This window comes from Rattus norvegicus, chromosome 13 (genome assembly GCF_021556685.1).
Source record: "Rattus norvegicus strain SHRSP/BbbUtx chromosome 13, alternate assembly SHRSP_T2T, whole genome shotgun sequence".
NCBI lineage: Eukaryota > Metazoa > Chordata > Mammalia > Rodentia > Muridae > Rattus > Rattus norvegicus.
Genome location: NC_141546.1, coordinates 84293200 through 84317500, shown reverse-complemented (window position 1 = coordinate 84317500; position 24301 = coordinate 84293200). Strand labels below are relative to the sequence as shown.

At 42.9% G+C, this 24301-nt stretch overlaps 1 protein-coding gene across 1 annotated transcript in view; it reads left to right on the top strand.

Annotated features, from left to right (window-relative positions):
* Positions 1-14981, top strand: part of Nuf2 (NUF2 component of NDC80 kinetochore complex) — a 29091-nt gene extending 14110 nt beyond the window's left edge. Inside the window, exons 8-14 of the mRNA NM_001012028.1 lie at positions 1046-1142; positions 2319-2381; positions 4198-4335; positions 7065-7205; positions 7950-8125; positions 9418-9553; positions 14587-14981. Coding sequence (NP_001012028.1) covers positions 1046-1142; positions 2319-2381; positions 4198-4335; positions 7065-7205; positions 7950-8125; positions 9418-9553; positions 14587-14721 — 886 coding nt within the window. The 3' untranslated portion in view covers positions 14722-14981. The remainder of the gene's footprint in view (positions 1-1045; positions 1143-2318; positions 2382-4197; positions 4336-7064; positions 7206-7949; positions 8126-9417; positions 9554-14586) is intronic.
* The last annotated feature ends 9320 nt before the right edge of the window (positions 14982-24301 follow it).

Genomic DNA, 24301 nt, shown 5'->3' with positions numbered 1-24301 from the left:
TGTTTTTAAAGACAAAGCTAGGGTTTCCCTCCCTATCTCTGCAGTGGTTCTCAGGGGTACTTTCTCATTAGTACCCCAAATATGCTAGCACAGCAGAGCTTTGTTCTGTGGGGAGGGATTATTCACTCTCCCAGTGGGAGCTACAGCCTGGGCCCCAGCATTACCGCCATCACTTTCGTCTTAGAATGATCAAACTTTGCAGTAGTTTGTACTGCGTGGGTACCGTTCTGTGCTGTAGTAATTAAATTGCTCTGTGGAGCCATCATAGATTGAGGACAGTCTGCACTGATTTCGAGCAGTCAGATTTTATTTGTCTGCTTCTACTCTGATGATGTCTTTGAGGCTGTCTGTTTAAGGTCTCTGGTAAAATTGCCTCTGCAGGCAACAGTGAGCAAAGAAACTGATAGCAAGAGACACATACTATAATTTAACATGATAGAAAACAATCACAAGCTAAATCATAAGAAATTGACAGTTGGGAGGGAATGTGTGGAGTGTGTGATGGGAAAGGATTACGGTGCTGGTGACAGAACTCATGTGGGGACTGTAGTATGCGAGGACTTCCTACAGAGAGGATAAAAGATAACCTTACAGAATCATAGGCAAAGGCAGAATCAAAGCTGCTAATATCTTTGATAGTCTAAAGTAAGCTTCAACCTTCGTGCGAAAGAGTCTTAGATATGTAGGTGCTGATGGAAGGATGGTAGTGGGGAGTAGCTGACCTGGACTGGGAAGTGTGTGGTGCTGAGAGCCAGGACCGAGTTAGGGAAGTTAGCATTGCACAAGAGAATACTGTGGTCATTCTAGGAATAACAGTGGCTGAGGTGTGTGCACGGGCTTCATTAGATGGTAGAAAATTGGACGCTTTCATCTGATTCGTTTTCTTTCAGTAGAAGATGAGGGTCATCTATTAAATGGTTGTCTTGAAAGCATAACTCAGAAACAAAGTCAGACCCGTCACTTAGTGTTCAGGGGCGTAGGTTTTGCTCGTACCTTGCAAAATTTAGGAATTCACGAGATCTTTGGCCTGTTTTATTGTGTTTAGTTCGGTTCCCGTGGAGGAGCAGGAAGAGTTCAAACAGCTGAAGGATGACATCCAGGAGCTGCAGCACTTGCTGAATCAAGACTTCAGACAGAAAACGGTATCTATGCCACTGCTGACGTGTGCCGTGCGACTGCTGACGTGTGCCGTGCGACTGCTGACGTGTGCCGTGCGACTGCTGACGTGTGCCGTGCGACTGCTGACGTGTGCCGTGCGACTGCTGACGTGTGCCGTGCGACTGCTGACGTGTGCCGTGCGACTGCTGACGTGTGCCGTGTTGGTGCACCCCACTGGGAAAATCATGGCTTCAGTTGCTGAAGAAACAGTGTGCTGTGTGTATTGCGGACGCAGAGAATGCTTGAGCACGTTCTTGGGTTTGGTTCTGCGGTGAGGCTGTGGTACGCTGGGACCGCAGCAAACCCTTCAGGGGCATCGGGCCAGTTACTGTTGATAGGAAGGTAGTGTTCAGCATTAACCGGCACTATCAGGAGAGTTCCCAGCTTCAGTGTTCGCTCATTGTTCCCTGGGAAGCTGGGAAGCTGGAGTTTGAGAATTTGTTATTAGAAAAGTGCATATCAGTGAGAGGAAATGATAACTTTTGGGTCTCAACTGACTCTAAGATGTCTGAATTTTTGTGCTGCTCAGATGCCACACACATACCTAATAAGTTAATGATTATTATTTAAGAAGACATTTTTATTCAATTTTCATATTAATGCTACAGTGGTATTAGGACAGACTGTTCAGGGATTTTTTTGTATTTTAGTTTTTTCGTTATCATTACTAAATGTATTGACATAAACAAAGGGAAGACTGATTTTGGCTCACAGTTGCAAAGGGTTCAGTCCACCATGGAGCAGAAGCATCATAGAGTAGTTTATAGCGTGGGGACAGGAAGCTGGGAGGAGGGAAGGAGCGCTCGCTCCCAAAGGGCAGCGCGCATCCTCCCAGGCCCTGCTTCCCCAGGCAGGAAGCGCTGCTGCCTCCTGAGAACATGTTCAGGTTTTGGCCCATCAGTGGGTTGGACTGTCTGTCCCTTAGGTCAGAGTCTCTGGTGAGCTACTTGTTTCCAGAATGCCCCTCACAGGTACACTGATGGGCGGCCTTCGCTGTCCATGGTGTTCCTTATTCCATTAACAAGGCTCATAGCAGACAGGAAAAGGACTTTCAGACTTCTTACTGAGAAAAACTCCTCCTCTTCTTATCACATGAAGAAGTAGCTAGTGCTTTAATTCCATGTTTTGAATCATTATAACACAGTTGTCTTTTCTCTTAGACACTGCTGCAGGAGAGATATACCAAAATGAAATCAGATTTTTCAGAGAAAACCAAGCATGTTGTAAGTATCTTCTCTGCTCCCTGGCATTTAACATCTGAGGGTACTGCAGTGTTTTAGCTGTGTGCAGTTATCTATTGTTGCTTGTCAGCTTTTCCCCTCAAAAAGGAAACCAAGTTTTAACTTTTTGTTCAACGTAAATACAGAAACTATTATGAAAGAAGACAACAAGACTGACATTCAGTCATATGTGAAGAAAGCAGAAAGGACCCAAAGTGAACCATGCAATCGGATGCATACCTAGCTACTATCTATTTATATGTAGATAGAGATGAATAGATATAGACGTGTGTATATAGTGGGTTATTTTCTACTGTGCACCTATCTGTGTAATTTTACACGAATAACATCCTCAGTGAGTCTCGGGCTCACGCATGTCCTTAATACTGCAGTGTGGTTCCTTATCAGGAGCTTCAGGACAGCTGCATCTCGCCGATGGCTGCAAAATACAGTCGGATGCATGTGGATGGTTTCTGTTATACGTCTTTTCCCTCTCTTTCTGTGTTGCTTCTGACTTTTGTAGCTATGTATATGCTGTAAATGTATATATTTCTTCATCAGCCTATACTAAAATACTAACTCAGGATATGAGGATTAGAGGAAATGCACATTTAATGTTGGCTCCTGTTGCCAAACTCACATTTAGAAGGATGCGAATTTCTATTTTTAGTAACAAAATACAGGTGTGTCCATTTTTCTACACTCTTGCTAAAAATAAATGTTTTCAGTCTTTTCATTTTTAAAACTTTTCTCACTATTCTATGGGGAAAATCGCCTTTTAATTTGACTTCTTTTAATCTAGTGATTTTTGACTATCTTTGTGAATCTTATTTTGTAAATTAAGCTGTTTATAGGCTTTCTGGTTTTTGTTTTGTTTTGTTTTGTTTTGTTTTGTTTTTCCTTTTTCTTTTTTTCGGAGCTGGGGACAGAACCCAGGGCCTTGCACTTGCTAGGCAAGCGCTCTACCACTGAGCTAAATCCCCAACCCTGCTTTCTGTTTTTATATGTGTATTTTTAAATTGTTTAGTGACAGTTTTAATGTCAGTGTTCTCTTGGGTGCTGGATGTGCTGTTTGTTCAGGGAGCCCAGCAACCTTACCTATGAGCTATTTTACAGCTCGAGAACATTTTTCTTTTTTTAAAGAAAAGGTGGGGGAGGGGGAATGTCTTTTTTCCCGCCTGGAGCTGAGGACCAAACCCAGGGCCTTGTACTTGCTAAGCAAGTGCTCTACCACTGAGCTAAATCACCCGCTCCCCACTAAGAACATTTTTTTAAGTTAAAATTTTTAGAAGAATTATACAAGCCTTACATATAATAATATATTTTGTCATAAAATACTAAAATCACATACAGAGAGTTTTCAAATGAGGAGAAAGGCTTCCTTTTCTTAGCCCATGTTGCCGGATCTTAGCTTCCTCCTGTTCTCTTGTGTTGCACACACACCTTAAGTGCTATTACTCTGGGTACCAGGAGAACAAAGTACCTTTTTAGCACTCCAGCTAGGTCACATGGTAATATAAAGCCGTCAACTACATAATGTTAGTATGTACTTGTGTTTACAAGGCATGGAGAGGAAATGGGGGAGAGTTTTCAGGGGTCCGTGATGTTGTTAGGAATGGGATGAACGCTCCAGCATCTTAGGAGGACCATACTGGTCTCAGAAATGCCACTGAGGGCATCATGTGCTACTCTGAGGAATGAAGCAGGCTGTGGTGAGTGGAAGTCAGTTCACCCTGCTACAACAGGCATGAGCCTAAGTTCTATTATTGAAATGGTAATTTCATTGTCTTACCTGATTGGTAAAAACATTTCTCAACAGAATGAGCTAAAGTTGTCAGTAGTTTCTTTGAAAGAAGTTCAAGACAGTTTGAAAAGCAAAATTGTGGATTCTCCAGAGAAGCTGAAGAACTATAAAGAGAAGATGAAGGACACCGTCCAGAAGCTCCGCAGTGCCAGGGTCAGTCGCCTTTGCCGTGTGTGCTCTGTGAATTATTTAGTGTCTATGCAGACTTCTCTCTTGAGTGTCCATGCTTGTCTTTGATGTGTGTGTGTGGCGGGGGGGGGGGGGGGGGTGGATGGGAAGAATGCAAGTTCAGGACAGTCCTAGACTCCCACTGCAGCTCTGAGGCTGCGGCCTGGTGATCTAGTGGAGATGCTGTGACTGCATGGGAAGTCACCACACAGTGCTATAGGAGAAAAGATTATATATACACAATTTTACAAAAAATAACTAAAAATACAACGTGAAATATGAATTCATGATGTGTGTTGGTGAGCACAGGGCACATAGGAGAAACCTTTTTTTTTCTCCTGATGGGTTTTGTTTCAAATATAAAACCTCTGTAGAGAAGTTAAATCAGTTTAAAAATAAGCATTTAAAAAAAAAAAACAAAATGAGAGAATTCAGTTGGTATTTGGAGGAATTGGATAGGAAAGGCAGTGGAAATTTGTCGTAGTATCTGACTGTTCAAGGCAGAAGAGATGTGTTCTAGGCCAGGGGCTGCTTTGAGGGGTAGACTGAGATGAGGTGGGACAAAATTAGATGAGGTGGGCAGCCAGCTTGGCTTCTGTGTTCAAACAAGGTTTTAAACCTATCAGTATAAAGAAATTCTATCCTGTTATCCAGGTGATTCCTGATAATAAAAATTGTCACTAATAATAAAGAAAAAAATCACCAGAACCAAAACGGGAGTGCAACAAGAGATTTGAGAATTTATGGAATGGCTGGCTTATTTAAAACCAGTTCTGGTGGACCTGGGTGTCTAACTAAGCGGTAGCATGCTTGCTCAGAGTGAGGAGGTCCTGGGTCTGAACCCACCCTCTATTAAGAAGAATTCTGTTTAGTTAGCTGTTCCTCTAGGAGAAAACAGCTGGACTATTTCTGAAAAGAAATCCTTCTGTGAATTAGACACTTAAATTCTTCACAGAGTTAGAACATTTATATAATCTTTGCCCAAATGGAACACACATACCCACCCCCACAGCCCGACTTTGTAGCCCAACTAACCTGGAACTCCTGATTCTCCTGTCTCAGCCTCCTGAGGGCTTAGATTACAGAGAAAATATCTTTACGTTAACGTGAGAACCCAAAGCTCAGAGAGAAAAGACCTGCTAAAACACATTTTCTGGTTGGTCTGTGTCAACTTGCCATTAAACATATCTGGGAAGAGATTCTCAACTGAAAACTTGACCTCCATCAGGTTGGCCTGGAGGCAGATCTGTGGGTAATTTCTTGATTAATAATGGATTGGGAGGGCCCAACTCACTGTGTGCGGTGCCACCCTGGACAAGGTGGGTCCTGGGTTGTATAAGGAAGCAGCCTAAGCAAGCCTAAGCCATAAGCAGTGCTCTGGCCTCCGCTTCAGGGCCTGCCTCCAGGTTTCTGATGTGAGTTTCTGCCCTGACTTCCTTCATGATGACTTCCAAGACGTAAGCTAAATAAACCCTTTCCTTCCTACTTTGCTTTTAATTTTATCTATTTTTATTTTATGTGTATGGATATTTTACCTGCATGTATGCATATATGTATATCATGTGCTGCTAGTACCTTTGGAAGCCAGAAGAGGCGGGTATCAGATCCTCAGTGACTGAAGTTACAAACAGTTGTGATCACTGTGTGGGTACTGAGAATTGAACCCAGGTCCTGGAAGAGCTAGTGTTCTTACCACTGAGCTGTCTCCCCAGACAGTCCAGCTTGGTTTCAGTCCTAGTCTTCACCACAGCAACAGGAAGCAAATAAAGACCTGCAGGCAGCGGACTTTGACCCGTTATCTACAAAGGGTGTTCATAAATCCACTTAAATCAGAGAAAGAAATGGAAATTGAGCAATATGATTAGGTCTTTGATCAGGAGAAATTTAACTGTGTAGTAAGATAAGGCAGGTAGCAGCCTAGTCAGGAGAAGGAAAAATGTCTGCATTTGTGTGTGGTTATAGGGAATATATATTTCTTCTGTAATTTTAAAAGGAGTTTACCTTTTTAAAGAACCAGGTGTTAATAATAGTATTTAAACAAACAGAAATATTCTAATAGATAAAATGAGTTCCCTATAGTATTCAGAAGTAGTTTGAGAACTAAGAGAGCAAACCTTCGGATTGTTTTGGTGTTGCTTAGACTCGAGCCACAGGGTATCGTAGGCACTAGAAAAGCATTTGCATCTAAGTTCTACCCAGCCACAGCGAGCCCTTTCCCTCCACATGGAGAATCTTTGAAAAATTACAGTGAATTGTCAGCTTGGTGAAGTAGTGGCAGCTTTTTTATTAAGGATTTTTTGAGTTTAAAAAGCATAATTGAGAGATGGCTCAACCGTTAAGAGCACTGGCAGCTCTTCAAGAGGAGATGGTTGTATTCTCACTGCTTGCATCGGGGCTTACAAATGCCTGTAACTCCAGTCTAGAGAATCCAGTGTCCTTGTCTAGTCTCCTGCACTAGGTGTGCACACGATGCCTAGACATATGCAAACAAAGCACACATGCACATTAAATAAATAAGTAAATGTGTCATATGTCTGACATGTGTCGGGAGTGGCACCTTGCTCCTGACCTAGGAACTTTTTAATTGCTGTGTGTTCCTGAGCTTTCGGTAGCAAATGCTACTGAAATTATTGAAGAGCAAATGAGTCGACCTTGTGGTTTCATAAGAGTATTAAACTGCTCTTTTTTTTTTTTTTTTTTTTTACCTCCCAAAGGAAGAAGTGATGGAAAAGTATGATATCTATAGAGATTCTGTGGATTGCTTGCCTTCCTGTCAGCTGGAGGTGCAGTTATATCAAAAGAAATCACAGGACCTTGCAGATAATAGGGAGAAACTAAGCAGTATCTTAAAGGAGGTTTGTATTGGGCAGTATTTTGTCACGTGTGATGGGCGGTTACATCATTGGAGTCACTTTCATCTTGTTTATTACCTTCCTAAGAAAATCTAAACTTGTTCTGACGAGTCGGGCATCTTCCCCCAAGCACTGGGGTGTCAAGACATATGTAACCTTCAGATAAAGATAACAGATTAACATAATACATGGTGGTTTATGTTTTTTGGAATTTAGTAATGAGTATTTTAGCTCATCCTAACATGTGATCACTCATCATGAGTGGTATAAAGTCCCAGCTTAGTTCCTAACATTGCACCTCGGGTTAATAGAGAGGTAAAGCTCGTCCTCTGGGTACAAAAGGTAGCACTGTCATCTTGGTGTCTCAGAAGCTTAAAACCATTTTCAGATCTTAATTCAGCCACTCCCAGGATCACCAACATTACAGTAAAAGTTTGTTGTTTTTGAGAAGGGGGAAGAGAAGAGGGATGGGAGAGGGAGAGAGATAGAGGGGGTGAAAGAGAGGGCTGTTGTGTGCCTGTCATTCGTCAGTCCTAGTAGACCAGCAGGGGAAGGTCCTCTTTGCTGGCCAGTCTCTTTCCCCTGGTACAGTTGTGTTTCTCTACTGAGCTTTCCGAGCCAGAAGACTTAACTCCATTTCATAACTGTGTTTTAATCTCTATCTCACTCTAGAAACCTTTCTTTTCTTTTTTAAATAATAAATCCTGTTTGGTTGTGTTGACTTTAAATATTCTTCATAAAACACAGAGCCTGAACCTGGAGGGCCAGATTGATAGTGATTCATCAGAACTAAAGAAACTGAAGACTGAAGAGAACTCCCTCATAAGACTGATGACTCTAAAGAAGGAGAGACTTGCTACCATGCAGTTCAAAATAAACAAGAAGCAGGAGGATGTGAAACAGTACAAGCGGACCATGATTGAGTATGACCGATTGCAGTGTGGAGGCCGAGGGTGCCACCAAGAAAAGCTCTCAGCAAAGCTTTCAAAACAACTGTGTTTTCTTTATCTGTCGGTCTGGCTGTCTATCATCTATCTGTTTATTTTTATTCTAAATAGTTGTTTTTATTTCCATAATTTCCAATAATTGTTTTTATTGCCTTCCATAATTGTCACAAACTGACTCTGCACTGTCGAGCGAAGTTCTGGTCTAGATGCATGACTACGTTCAAAGGATTTCTTTAGGAAATATGGGCTTAATGTTTGCCTGACAGTCTCAATCTTAGGCCAGCATGGAAGAGGAATAATTCTGTAACTTAAAATCACTAATTTTTCTTCTACTTTTTTTTTCCGATTTCCTTTATGTTTTCAAAAAAGAATTCTGTTTTAGTGACTGAGATATGTATAATTCTGTCTGTATGTGGCATAGAAGCACAGGTTTTTCATTTATGTGTTGATTGATTGGTTGGTTGGTTGGTTGGTTGGTTGGTTAGTTGGTGTTTTTCTGTTTGATGCCTTTTGAGACAGTCCCAATTCCTTCATGGTAATCTTTGAAGGCATTGGGACACTAGTATTTATTTCAGTGCACTTCAGACATAGTGACCTAGGGGAAAAAAAAGTGCATTAGAAAAAAAAAATCTTCCTATTATTCAGTTAAACATGAATGTGTTACTAAGTTCTTGTGAAGTGTGTAAGCTATTTCACCAGTAGTCTCCTTGTCAGTCTTTGGAATGTGCCTTTAGAATATGTGCCACAGATGTCTAGGATGTCAGCCCTTTAGTCCTTAAGTGTGGCCTTGGGATTGTCGAGTACTTCTATGTATGTGAAAGCAGACGACAGAAGCTGGGGATTGTCTATTTCTTGCCAAATGTGCTGAAAAGTTGTACTAATGCACTTCCCCACTCACAGTGTCTAGATGTGCACACTGAGGCACTGAAGCCAAGCCTTCATTTTAAAGAGTGGGTTGTGAGGGCTGGAGCGTAATGTAGTGATTGAGCATTTGCCTAGCGTGTGCCAGGCTCTGGCTTTGATCTTCAGCTCTACACAAGGGAACAAAAAGAATCATTCTCGAATGGGGTAGCTCACCATGCCGTGATGTAAGTACAGTGTACCACAGCATGTGGGGTTCCGTGAATTTGTCTAGTTGCTTTAATACCTGGAAGGGTTCTGAGCTTATTGAACAAATACTGACACATAATGGCTCCAGGGTCACTATCAGTCGTTGGTTTTTAAAATGCTTAAGAGAGGTTACGTCAGGTGTCTCTGTTCCCTTTTAGAGATTGCAATAAAGTTCAAGAAAAAAGAGATGCTGTCTGCGAGCAAGTAACCGCCATTAATCAAGACATCCACAAGATTAAATCTGGGATTCAGCAGCTAAGAGACGCCGAAAAACGGGAGAAACTGAAGTCTCAGGTGGGTGCTCCCAGGAGATAGAGTCCGTGAGGTTAAAGCGTAGATGACGCTGCCTGTGACAGGGGTTTGAGTTCTCAGAGTGGAACTTACCCTCGAAGGCCCTTTCCTTAATCTCCGTGTCCGGCACCACTCTGCAATGCATATCTGCGGGCGCATCTTCTGTGCCTTGTCCCTGCCTGCCTTTTAGCCCATCACAGAGTATCACTCTTTGGGACAAAAGTAGTTAGTTGCTTAGTAAAGGTCGTTAGGTAGGTGGGCTTTACTCATGCTGTTTAAGTAATATCTCTAAAAACATTTTACCAGAAGCTACTAAAAATAGGCATACTCTTTGTTCAGCTTTCTTAAGCCTCTTCTTTTCACTCCTTTCCTTCGTCCTGTTTCTGAGATTGCCTGATGTGTGATAGCTGCACTCTCGCTGCCACTGCCCCTCACTGTCCACATAGTCTGTGAAGACCTGTGAGACGAAAGATCTGAGACACTCCGTGCAACCTCCTTAAGTAGACCAGACTGTTGGTGCTTGCTCCGGGTGTAGATGTTGAGTCATTTATTAGCAAATTCAAACTGATTAACTAGCTAGAATTTGCGCTATCTTCATTAGTTGTAAAAGCTGCCCAAGCTATCTCATGTTTCTGTTAGCTCTGTGCACATGTGTCTCACCAATAATATTAGACCTTTCCTGGCAATCAGCCATGCTTTAAAACTCAGCCCAGCAAGTGAGACCATTCCTAGAATGGCCTTGGGTATCATCTACTTTCCATAAATACTTATAAAATTGAAAGGGCACTGAGTACTGTGTCTTAAAGCTAGCTGTGTGTTGCAGGTCAGTGAGGAATTTTGAAATGAACAAGTCCCCTCCCAAATACATTGAATTAAATTTGAAACAATGGGTCCCACCGCTTAATTGAGTTGTCTATTTATCTCTAGAATAGGATGGCATTTGAGAGCTACCGATGGGCTCTGTGTAATTGTAATTGTTTTCTGTGGATGGAGCTCATAACTACACAAGCTGTTCTACTACAGATGTAGTTGTTAAAATGTTATTTCTCATTCTGAATTTAAAACAGTCAGTCTGTACTCCAGTGGGCTTGTATCTGCCGTCTGGAATGTTCCATGCCCCATCCTATGGAATGACCTGTAAGACAATGGCCCGACTTCACGTCTCCCCTTGGGTTTAATAGCCCGGGTGTCCAGCCACTCCTTACATGCTTGCTTTTCAGATTTGTTGGTTGTCCTGTTATCGTCACTGCTTCATGCTTGTCATTATTTACTTTGTAGAATATAGTATAAGCACAGTCTTCCCAAGTACTCTTGTGGCCCCAGAAGCACAGAGCGTCTGTTCACAGAGCCTTGTTTCGGAGGCTGGGTTGTCAGCAACAGTGTCTCGCCTTCTGTTAATGTTCAAATTATCAGTTAAAGACGACATCTTCCTCACGGGTGGCTCTGCCAAGTTGGTTTTCACCATACCATACTATGATGAAATGATTGCTCTCAACTCAAGATCTTAGTATAACATCCTGCAGGCCTAATTGTATTTCTTTCAACCTAGATTCTCAAAATGCCACGGTCAGTGTAAATCTCATCCACACTAATTATTCCTATTGTATGGTGTCAGTGGACCCTGGCTGTGCTGTAGCACTCCTCCAGAGCACGCAATGTGTGGTCAGAGCTTAGGTCCATAGGGCGGCTTGCTATGCTGTCCTTCTCTTACCCAGCCCACTCATGTCCATTAACCCTCAGAAGCCTGAGGAAGGCTGTGCATGCGAGGGTGGGCTCACCGTGTTTGGTCAGAGTTCTCTCCTCCTTGTCATAGCCACCCTTCACAAAGAAGCAAGGTGTAGATCGTCAGTGTGCTCGTCACCCAGGGCTCCACTGCCTGCTTTAAAGTTTTGCTCATGTAGGTCCTGCATCTAGCTTCAGGCTCCTCTTCTTCTTGGACAGCATTAAAGATCTGTTTCCTGTTCCAGCCAGTAACAACAAAAATTACATAAGGCTCCAAATTGTCCCTGTCTTTCCTCTTCTTCACATTTAATTTCTTCCATTCAGTGTCTTCATACATTTCTTTTAGACTATTTGATATATTTCGGGATGATGTAATTTCTAATATTTCTCATCATTTTGTATCACAGGGAATTGACATTTTAGACTTGCTGAAGATAACCCTGGCTGTCAGACCCACAAAGTTAATTTTATGATTTGTCCTCAGTGATACTATTCATGTACGACCCATTTTATTCACACATTCATAACATAATTTTGTAAGTCGTGTGAACTGTAGCAAAATGCTAACTTTCTTCCTCGACCCCACTTTTGCTGTTTTTGTTGCGTACTAAGCAGTACCCATGTCATCTCTCTGAAGTAATGCTTTCATCGTTCATGTTCTTGTTTATAATGAATGGATTACCTGAGGTTTGAAATCAGTATTAACAGTAGCATACGCACCCCTGGGTACCGGGTCCCAGTGGGCTCAGGAGTCAAGCTGAAGACAAGGACGTTGTCCCTGCCTGTAAGACTTTTTAGGTGAGTGGATCATTTCCGTCGTTCAGGTCCAATAGGAAGTGTACCTGACTCCATGTCACACTGCAGAATCAACAAAACCAGTGTGGCACTGTCGCACACACACAGATCAGTAAGCAAAGCAGAAACTGGACACGAGAGCTCGAAGCCAGAGCCAGCTGGTTCTTTACAAAAATGCCACAAATAGTCCATGGGGAAAAGTCAGCCACATTAACAAAGGTGCACAGAAAACTGTATATCCACATGTAGAAAACTGAAATAAGACCCTTACCTCTCATCCAGTACCAACAACAAACTCCAAATACCATAGCATAAGACATGGAGTTCTGGAAGTGCTAGAGAGAAAACCAGAGAAAATACTTCAAGATACACACATAGGGTAAGGCCTTTTTGTGTGGTATTCTGCTTGCTTGGGAATAAGACCAACCAACTGTCCATCTTGTGAGATCAGAGACCTTCCACAGAGTAGGCGGAGCTGTCCACCAACCAAAACACAGCTCACCGAAAGGGAGAAAACCCTAACTTTGTTGGTAGACTGGTACCTAGAGCGTAGGAGGAATTCAAAATATTAGACAAGAAAAAAAAATCCACAAGCCAAAAAAAATGAACAGAGCTCTCAAAAGAAGAAGTATGAATCACCAATAAATGTTTTCAAAAGGGTTCAGTATCCTTAGCCATCAGGGGAATGCAAATTAAAACTATAATCCATCCCAATGGATGGATTACCCAATCAGTATGACTAGCTTTAAGAGAATAGTTGCTATCAATAGCTGGCCAGAGTATAGATGGAAGCAGGCCTCTAAGAATTTATTTCTTACTTATTTTTACTGATGTGTGGGAGCACGTACCTTGCCTATGCTTGGAGACCAGAGGACAGCTTTGTACAGTTGGCCACTTTTCCACTCGGGTCACCAGGCTTACACAGCAGCCCTTTGCTGTGGTACTGGTCATATGTAAAACAGGCTGTTACTGTAGTTGACACTTGCTTATTCATGCTCATGATTACTCTGTTGAAGTCACCAAGAATCATACTAGATGTCCACCTACAAAGTAATGGACAGTAAAAATGTGGTGCGTGTACACAGTGTGTTGTTATTCGTCCATAAATAAAATGGAACTTGTAAGAGTATAAGTTTAGTGGAAAACACTCTATTGAGTGAGGTGATCCAGGCCCAGAACAACCAACACCACATTCCAAGTGTTAAGTGTGTGCACTCACGTGGAGTGAGTGTGTAGATAGCAGGGACTACAACAGAGTCCATGAGAGGGAAAGAAGAAGCTTTAGGGGACAGAGCTGGTCGGGCAAGAGAACACAACGATACCAGAGTGCAAGGGAAAATACCAACAGTGTGTTTGAGACAGGGTTCCTCTGTGTAGCTCTGGCTGTCCTGGAACTCACTCTTGTAGACCAGGCTGGCCTCGAACTCACAGAGAGCCAGTTGCCACTGTGGCTGGTTTCCAACAATATATTTTTTGATCCATGGATTAAAATACTTCTGGAATCAATGGATGATGTTGGGTGTAAAAGTCCATGGATATTATAAAATTTTAAATTTCTCAAATTTCAAAAATGAGAATATCAGACCAACACTCAAATGAAACATTTCTGGAATCCTGTATTACACCTTTCCAGTCTGCCTCGATAGGCACTGTGCCCTGAGCCTAGTGCACCAGAGGGGCTAATGGCTTTAGGATTATTATCTTAAATCCTTGTACTTTTAACTAGCACCATGTGGCTAGTACTTCTGTATTGAACAGCACTGGGCTGGACGTGGGTTTTCCTTACATCCCAGCCCTTTGCTTTGACTTTAGAAGTGTATGACCTCACAGTAAGTCTGTATATGCCAGCTGTCATGAACTGTTATAAACTTCCACTTGTGTGTAGACATTTACTTAGATATTCTAAAATATATAGTATTGAGAAGGCTATATCCCGTCTCCTTTAACACCCAAGGGTGTGCTCAGGGTGATGGCCATGTGTTTGCTTCTGGTGCTGTGCTGCTAGGTTTGGGCTTCCTGTTCCATTTACCGTGCCTCTGCTGTGTGACTAGTTGCTCCTTGGAAGTGTGTTTATTCTCAGGAGAAAAACATTGCTTTTCATGTACTGAAATGCTTGGTGTGTATTTGCAGATTGTATTTCCTTTTTTAACTGCACTTGGTTTTGATGTTTCTGGAAAGTGATCCCTTTCTGCCCGACTTACTCAGCCTTCCTGTTACCTAGTAGAGCGCGGAGCTTAAGTTGATCTGTAGCCTTTGACTGTGCTGATTGCTTAACCTGGTGTTCACACAAGCCAGTCGCCGATGACCTGATTGTTCTGACAGGATTTGAGAAGTAAACGCTTTCAGAGGCTTGTTTCCTAGGTGGTTCATAGTTTATCTCAGCTGTAGTCTTTGGTCCTGCGTAGGAAGGAGCTAAGCTCTTCCAGCCGTGTAGTAGAATAATAGGAGTGACCATTGGAATATTTTCAACTCGGGTTAGGCCTGGCTGTCCCATGGAGTGACTCTTCATTTGTCCGTAGGAAATCTTGGTAGACTTGAAAAGTGCTTTGGAGAAGTACCATGAGGGCATCGAGAAGACGACGGAGGAGTGCTGCACTAGAATAGGAGGGAAGACTGCCGAGCTGAAGAGGAGGATGTTCAAAATGCCGCCCTGATCAACAGCCACCCGAAAACGGCCTTTCGCTTTCTGTTTGGAGTAGTTATATTGAAGCTAATAGAAGGACCGCAGTCTCAGCTAACTAGCGTGGGTACCATTGGTTCTCTGTCCTTTTATGACCATGTGCTCCCTGTGTTTTTTTCTTGGTGATGGGGATACAACTCAGGGCCTTGCAGGCTACACTGACTTGCCTCCCTAGGCTCTAATGTACCATGTACTATGTAGGCTTTTGCTACAATTAAAGTAACGTGTACAGCTTTTATGTCCCTACTCTGTCTCCTTTTGTATGTGCTGGTTGGAATAAACAAATAGTTACTGACGTCTGTGTGTTTTCCTACATTGTCCTGGATGTTGTTTCTTTGTTGACATTGTATTGCCACATCCTTGAGCCTGATTGTGCCCTCCACATCTTGATTACACACTCATTTGACTCGTACTCATTCAGCCTTCCCTAGATATTTTACTGCTGTTGTGTAGGTAGAGAATTATGACGATCTCTGAAGTTTTATATAGCAAAAATTTGAACTGGCACCAAAATTGGAATAATCCTGATATACCACATTTTCTAATGTAATTATTTTAAAAACTAAGTTTGTAGAGTTTCATTTCTTCGTTGATGCAACTGGCATGATTCGGGTAGAAATAAGACAGTTGTGGACAGAAAATTCAAAGTGAACCAAAACAGCTCTCCCTTCTTTATAATCTTATTATCTTGAGAACTTTGTTACAGGAGCTTAGCCTCACTGTGGCCTTGGGCAGTATATCTTGGCTTCTCAAACTGTCCTGGCAGAATGTCATAGAGAACTCTCAGGATCCAAGGACTCTGGTAAACTTTTGAAAGACACACAGCGGCCCTTGCTAGCTGGCACCACCATTGAAAACCGCTAGCTCAGAGTGTTCACACTTGGAGTCTTTCCGGTGTGCTTGTCCTTACCAACCTAGTTGGGGACAAGAGACATATATGGATGTGTGCATGTGAGTACAGGTGCCTGCAGAGATCAGAGGTGTGCGATGCCTGGAACTGGAGTTACAGGTGGTTGTGAGCTGCTAGTGTGGGTGCCGGGAACTAAATTGAGGTCCTCTGCAAGAACAGTAAGGTCTCTCGTCCACTGAGTTATCTCCACAGCCCCTAAATTTTAATAACATTTGTTCACTTGTATGTGAGTGGAAGGGGGTCGTGTGTGTGTGTGTGTGTGTGTGTGTGTGTGTGTGTGTGTGTGTGTGTGTGTGTGTGTGAGAGAGAGAGAGAGAGAGAGAGAGAAGGGCAGAGAGCAACTCTCTGGAGTTGATCTTCTTCTCCCACCTTGGGAGACCAAGGACACACGTGCAGGCTTGGTGACAAGCACCTCTGCCTGCCCGGCAATCTCACCCGCTCCCTTTGTTTAATGTTTTTCTACTTTTGCTATCATTTGTATTGTTTTGTGTATATTCTTATATACATTTTCAACATGGCTGCACACTTTTCTGGAGGCTTGGGACTTGTATTTAAGCATTTCAAATTTTGAATCATTGTTTTTTTATATGTGTTCATATTTTAGTGTTTAAGAAAGAATGTATTTTCTTTTTCTTTTCTTCATGTGTGCGGATGTGTGTGTGAGTCTGTCTATGTGTGTGTCTAAATAATACAGCCACAGAAGTAGGCTCATCACTTTAGCAGGAGAACTCTGACGTCCTCCTACCAAATACATTTCCTGGTGACTATCTTTAATCATTCTTTTCTGCCTCCAAATAGTTAAAATTTAATCAAAGGCCCTCAGCATAATCTACTCAAATCCATTTGGCTCTTCTGACTGAAGAATAAATTCTAAAATTTAGAGATTTTCCTCGAGCCGTCTTGAAAATGACATTGTTGGTGCCCGAACGGTTTTATAATACAGGAATTGCATACCCTGAAGAAGCAGGTGCCATCGTGTCTGTGGCACGTGCCGCCCCGATGGCCGAGGAAAGGAAGGCTGTACCGCCAGACTGCAGTCGTCTTCTGTGAGCTCAGCTTCTTAGCTGGATGGATCAAATATTTAATTTCACGTTGAACTGACATATTTCAGGAAGCTAATCCATTTTGTGACAAAGCCAGGGGAGTTGAAATATGCACCTCGCAGGCTGAAGTTAATACATCGGATTTGAGTTTCTCTGGGTGTTTCCTATTTTTAGTAAGAACAGAAAAGTTTGATATGAAATTCCATTTCAAATTCAGGCCTGCCACCTTTTTCAATTAAGTCGGCACGCTCCCCCTGATTGAAATATGCTTCCCATCTTCCTATCCAGATTGCCACCAGGGGGCACAACACGGCTTGCATAACCAAGGCGAAAATAGCTGTGGATTCTCAGGTTGGAAACGCAAGAGCCGAAAGTTTTAAAGTGACAGTGACAACTCGAAGTCCAAAGGTGACAGAGGGAACTCTGACTTTGCCTAGTTGAAATAGGTTCTAGGGGTTGGGGATTTAGCTCAGTAGTAGAGCGCTTGCCTAGCAAGCGCAAGGCCCTGGGTTCGGCCCCCAACTCCGGGAAAAAAAAAAAAAAAAGAAATAGGTTCTAAATAGTAGCTGAGTATTTGAAGGTTTTGTTAAAAGGATAACTCTTACCAGGAGGTCTTAATTCTGACCCTAGTGTCTATCTCTAAAATTACCTAAGTGATTATAAGTGGTTCAGAGTTTCTAACTCAGATTTCATACAACTCTTAAAAACTGAATTTTCCTATGAGAACTTGAAACTCCATGCAATCACCAAGTGTCTTAGGGACTGAATATAGACAGAATATAGACCTGGTATCCATGGCTCAGACTGATAGCTTTGTTTGCTTTGGATTTTTTTTTTTCTCCTGGTAATACCATCAACCTTCACCACCAAGAGTTTCTTCAAATCTACTCTTTCTGCCAACACAAAAATGTCTCTAAAATACTCAATCCTGTCCAAATAATTCTCTACACAAATCCTTGATGCTAAGCCATTCCAAGACCAGAGCTATCCACATTTAAGGAGCAGTGTTTGTGGCAGTATAGCCCGGTAATACCATAGTTTCCAACCCGAGGGTGTGCAGAAATCAGTTTGAAGTTGTTAAACTTGCCACCCCATCAGGTGCAGGGCTCTGGGGTCTATAGGATCTAGTTCCCCCCTTGAAAGCAAGTTTATTCTATAGGTAAAGCAAAGAGATTTTAGTGTGTGTGTGTGTGTGTGTGTGTGTGTGTGTGTGTGTGTGTGTGTGTGTTTGGGGGGGCAGTTCATGTGGGGGCAAGTCTGTGTGCATGCATGTGTTTACATGTTTGTGCAGGTGTGTGTTCTCATGTGCATTTGGAAGCTAGAGGTCATCTGCAAGTGTCACTCCTCAGGAGCTGACCACCATGGCTCTGTCTCCCTGGCTAATAAATAAATAAATTAGTAATAATAATAATAATAATAATAATAATAATAATAATAATGATGATGATGATGATAAACAGCAACCCATAGGCTCTACAGATCCAAACTCAGATTCGCACTGTGGGCACTTCAGTGACTGAGCCATTGTCCCCAACCCCAGAGTGGTTTTAATAATTATTCTCAGAGATTTCTTTTAAGAAGAAACACCTATATGGTTAGAGCATGAACTACAATCTTTACACTCCTTTTTAATGAGATGGCAATAGCAGATCTGTGTCAAGCATGCAAGGATTGATGGGCTTTTGGGACATAACTGTCACACGCTAACACTCAACCGGCAGCCAGTACCGTTAGGATCAAACTTACTAGGTATCTCTGGGAGCCAGTTTCACCTTTCCATGTAAGGCACTACCTCCGTAACAGTCCTTTTACACCAGATCCTAGATGAATGAATGAATGAATGAATGAATGAATGAATGAATGAATGAATATGTGTTCAAAGATTCTCGTCTGCACAACCCACATTAACACAAGATTCCAAAGAAGCTAATTTTCCAGGTAGGGTGGCGCTGAATTTTTAATACAAAGAACAGAGGACAGGTGATTCGATTTCACTAGCTCATGGGGCTGCAAACTGCTTGGCTCCACAGGAGAAGATATCACTGTGGACTGTTTGTTGGGTGAACTGAGGTGTGAGGATTGCCCTGGCCTTTCAGTCTGAATCTTCAAACCTTAGAATTTATTAGAATCACATAGATCCAGCATGTCGGAGTATGTAGGTTTGGGTGGAATACTTGCTGGGTTTGTGCGTCAAGTTGACACAAGCTAGAGTCATGGGAGAGAACGCAGCCTCAGTGGAGCAAGTGTTTCCATGAGATCGAGCTGTAAGGGCCTTCCCTCAATTAATGGTCAGTTGGGGGAGGTCCCAGCCCAGGTGAATGGGACCATCCATGGGCTTCTATAAGAAGGCAGGCTGAGCAAACCAGAGGAAACAAGCCAGTAGGCAGCACGCTCTATGGCCTGTGCATCAGCTCCTGCCTCCAGGTTCCTGCCCTGCTTCAGTTCCTGTCCTGATTTCCTCCAATGTCAGAAGTGTAAGCCAAATAAACCCTTTCCTCCCCAACTTGCTTTTGGGTCATGGTGTTTCATTGCAGCAGTGGGCTCCAGGGTTTGCGATGCAGTCAAGTTGTTCCCAGGTGAAGCAGCCAGCTCCAGGGTTCCCATTAGAGCAGCACTGTACTAGAGAAGCATGCTCGCTGAGGTGGGGCTGTCGCCACAGATTGATGGCAGGACTTCTAAAACTGATATGCTTCCAGGTCACCTGACAATCTTGTCAACCTGCAAACTGGTTGCCTCTGTTTCTAACATTCTTCAGGCTGCTAGAAGATACCTGGGTCTTACAGTAGCAAGACATGGTCCTCATTATCTCCCGCCATTGGCCTTGTCTTTGCATCTCCCGAGTTCTTTGCCCTGCAAGACACAGGATGCCTGTAAAATGAGCCACAAGGCATCCCGAACCTTCACACGTTCTGTTCTGAGGTGTTTACTGCAGTAGTGGAAAGTGGACTTTTGAGAGACACTCCTGCATTCCCATTGCAAATGGGCTTCACCAACTGAGGTCCAAACAGAATGCTACTCGGGTCTTGTACCAGTTGCAGCATTGCGGTGCTTTTGCAGAGGTTAAAGCAGATGATAAACTACTCAGCCCTCTGTAAATGGCTGCCATTGCTAGTGGAACCCAAGAAACAGAGATGACATGAACAGCTGTGGCAGATGTTATTTGCGCTTTTGCAGTCTGAAAGGAAAAAGAATCTAACCAGAAAAAAAAAATGAGGCAGCCGTGATCATGACCCACCTGTCACGCTCATTTATTGCTGTGTGGGGTATCACTGGGCAAAGAAGGAAGGACTCCTGCGACACTGTAGTGCTTACAGCCATCTTGGAAGGCTATTGCTGTAGGGAAAGCTACAGAGGCATGGTCTTACAGATGTTCTCAGAGAACAGTTGCACTGCGTCAGGACGTCAGATTCCCCCACAACTTAGGTGAGTTCATCTCTCAAGATGGTGGGACTTAGCATGTAATAGGAGCAAGACGCAAACGGATAGTAAGTCAGGAAAGCTTTCGTATTCGAATGTGTATTAGATGTCCCTCTCTGGGCTCTCCCATCTTCTCTGTTAAAGATAATTTAAAAGGTTTCTTACTTCACACCCCCGACTTAAGCCCTGAATGTTCCCCTTTACAGGAACTCTTCCCTTTAGTCAGTGAAAACCAGAACCATGTCCTTTTTTAGGTATACACCTTATACAAAGCTTCATGTTGCTCCACTCCTCCCCAATGTCTGTGGTTGGGCTTTCTTTATTCCTCTGTCAGATTTAGGCCTGTTCTTCACTCAATGACTCAGTGACCATTTACTAAGATATTTCTATGCACAGGGCCAGTCCTAATACATTAGAAGTTGAGGCCAAAAAGTAATTCCTGGGACTGGAGAGATGGCTCAGCCATTAAGAGTGCAGTTAGAATCTCGACACCATGTGACTGCCTGTGCAAGATCCCATGGGGCCCTGTAATCTCAGCACTGGGTAGGATAGAGATAGGATTGCTGGAGTTGGATGGTCACCTGCTTGAAAACAAAATCAAGCTCCAGATTTGGGTAGAGACATTTAATGAAAGGAATAATTAAGGCTAGTAGTAGACTCAATATCTCATGTGGAACAGAGGGGAACCTTTGGCTCAGAGAGGCTCTTGGTGGTAACTAAGTGATCGAAGAAGACCTTTGATGCCCTTCTGGCTTCAGATCATGCACAGGGTGTGCCCACACACACAAGTGAACATATACTATGCATACTATGAACATATGTGTCACACACAATACTTACATACTAGATAGATAGATAGATAGATAGATAGATAGATAGATAGATAGATAGATAGATAGATAGAATCATTGCTGTCAAGGAATATCTATGGATACTATTAATACTATAAAGACTATGAATCCAATTATTATTGGGCTTCATTTCTGCCCAAATCCCTGTAATAGTAATCCAGTTCTCTATAACAAACCATTCCAATTCTTAGTTGCTTAAAACAAAAGTTGTATTTATTATTGCACAGAATTCTCGAGGCAAAAAGAATCCATAAGCAGTTTCATGGAGTGGATACTGGCGTAGGGGCTTCCATGAGATGGTAGCTACTCTGTCTGCCAGGGCTTCAAGTCCCTGACAGCTTGCTGTGGTGAGGGAGCTCTGCTTCTGAGATGACTCAATTGAGTTGCTTTTGGCAAGAGGTCTCCACTCCTGTGAATGTTACTGGGAAGCCTTGGTTCCTTACCACCCAGGCTTCCTTGGGGAGCTGTCTGCCCCTTGAGAAAAAAATGGCTGGATATATATGAGAGAGAGATATAAAATGGTGGAAAAGCAAGAGGAAGCATGTGTGTGTGTGTGTGTGTGTGTGTGTGTGTGTGTGTGTAGGGGGCGGCGGGGAAAGCAGAATGGATCTGCACAGATTGTAACCCAACCTTAGAAGTGATATGTCACTTCCACAATGCCTTGTGGATCATATACCCATCCCTCGTGCAATGTGGGAGGGAACCATGAAAAGGCATGGAGTTCTGCATTGCTCCGTCTTTGTTATTGTTGCTGTAATAAAATATATGAGGGTAGGTAAATTATAAAGAAAAGAGGTTTGATTTTTTTTCACATAGTCCTGGGAGTTCTAGTAACTAACATCAGCCTTTGCTTGGCTTCAGCTGAGGGCCTCATGGTAGATTATGTCACAGCGGCAGAAGCACGTGCATAAGAAGGCACATGGTAAATTAAGAAACCCAAGTGTGGAGAGGGACCGACCAAACAGATTGCCACTTTTCAACATCACACTCAGAACTAGGATGGCTCCCTGCCCAAGAACTGCATGGATCCCTCCCAAAGGTGGCACCCCAAATAACCCAATCACCTTAAACCTGTCAACATCGCTGTACTAGGGACTACAGTTCTAGTATGGCCCCTTAGAAGGGCACAAACAAACCACATCTTAACCATGGCCACTATTGAGAGGTTGAATCCCTTAGGAGTGCCTGTGGGGTTGTCCACCATCCTCCCCACTCCTGTATTGGATGGTTCAGATGAACACAGCTTGGCCACCGTGAGTCAGGGGTCTTGCTCCTTTGATTGGTTACTTCCATAAGCACTCCAAGGCACTATGTATCTCTTGTGACCTGCCTCCTCCCTGATTGGAATGTTACACCTGTGTGCTGCCATCACAGTGGTGACTAGTAGAAGACTCATTATCTCCTGTGGAACAGATGGGGAATGTTGGCTTTGGGAGGCTCTTAGTGGTACCCAGTTGATTTACTTGCCTAAGAAAATTCAGATGATTGCCAGTGCCCCAGTTAATTCTGCTCTGAACTACATAGCTGGCATTCCAGCCTGCTTAAAACTGGACCTTATGACCTTTGATGAGATAGTTTCATAATTGGTTCAAGCATTTCTTAGAATGCCGTGAGTTGCTTCCAAACAAGATCTTTCTCTTGATTTTTTTGAATAAAAACCAAACAGACATTTGCTGCCCACATTTTCAGAATTTAGTAGCCCGTTGCCTGAACAGGGAACTCTGTGTAACTTCAGAAATATAAATCTGAAAAATTTTGGAAAGTCCAGTCTGACTGCTGTGCTTTGGCTCTCGCATGAGAATAAATGTACGTCTTTCCCACTCTCATTTCTATTGTGGCTTTCTGGGAATTACTACCAATCTCCTTGCCCAATATATCTTGGCTCTCTGCAATTTTTCTTCAAGGAATCAAGACTAATATACAGTAGTTCCAATGATTTAATATCTGTGGGCTATACCCACAGCAGTTGACTTTCCTCTCAAAGGTGACTACAGTCATAAAGAAGTTGACCCTACAAGATAGCCCTGATTCCATCAACATAGGAGACATACAGCCTCAGAGTCTTGGTCGCAGCTCATTGTCCTGTGAGGCTGGACCTTGTTGTAGAAGAGGGCTGCATATCACAGCCCAGACTTCTATGTATTGACTGTGAGGTTTTCCCAAGTTCTTCCAGCTGCAGTAATTCCTTGCTCTCTCTTTTTCCAGAGGAGTATATATGTAGTGAGAGGGGAATGTCTGAAGATTTTTAAGCATTCCGGTCTAGAAATCCTAACAATCTAACTAAAAGCTGCACCGGAACTGATATTCAAGCACACCACTGTCACCAGCACTAGTTTGAGTGCAATAAACGCTGTGTGATATATTTAACCTGAGGTTGGTTAGTTAAATATTTCTCTTGGAAGTAAATATTCAGAATGTCAACCAGACTCTTTAGTTTGACTTTCGACATTTGGTTGACATATGTAGTGATCAGAATCTATACATAACGATTGAATGAAAAGATTTTCCTTCACAAATATACATTTCCTTTACTAATGTCTACTCCAAATATAGTGACGTATTCACATCCTATTATTTAACGTATGAAGGAATACATGGGGACAACAGGATGGCTCAGTGGTTAAGGGTGCTTGTGGTAAAGTTAACAACTGGAGTTCAGTCCCTAGGAGCCACATGGAAGAGGAAGACCTAACCCCTAGACGCTGTCATTCTCACTCACACTATGACACACATGTGCCTGCACACACATATACATGCACACGCAAGCACACTCCTATTCATAGGTAAACGTATACACACAGGCATGTATTGATAAAACATTCCAATCCACTGGATCGTGAGCTCCATTAGACAAATTACTTGTCATTGCTCTTCCCAGACCCTTAAAACCCTACTTTTACTTTTACCTTCCATTTCCGAGTCTCTCTTCTTCAGGCAACCTAAAAGCTCGTAAAGGTGAATACGGGAGCTGATTACCTACATACCACGGCTGAACAGCCTCGTACCGACTTTACAAATAAAGTTTTATTTCAACCCTGGCACCCTTATTTGCTTATGTCTTTATCTGTGCTAGTGAATGTGTCACATCGGCATAGTTGTGACAAAACCATATGTCCTACAAGTGGGAGGTACTTACTGCTCTGCCCTTTACACAGGGAGGCTATGGTTAGTGGTAGATGACAAAGCCTAGTGGGAGGCATAGGGTGGTGGTTTGAATAAAAAGGCCCCATAGGTTCATCGGGAGGGGCACTATTAGGAGGTGTGGCTTTGTTAGAGGAAGTGAATCACTAGGGGGCTTTGAGAGCTCAGAAGCTTAAATCCAGCCTAGAGGCT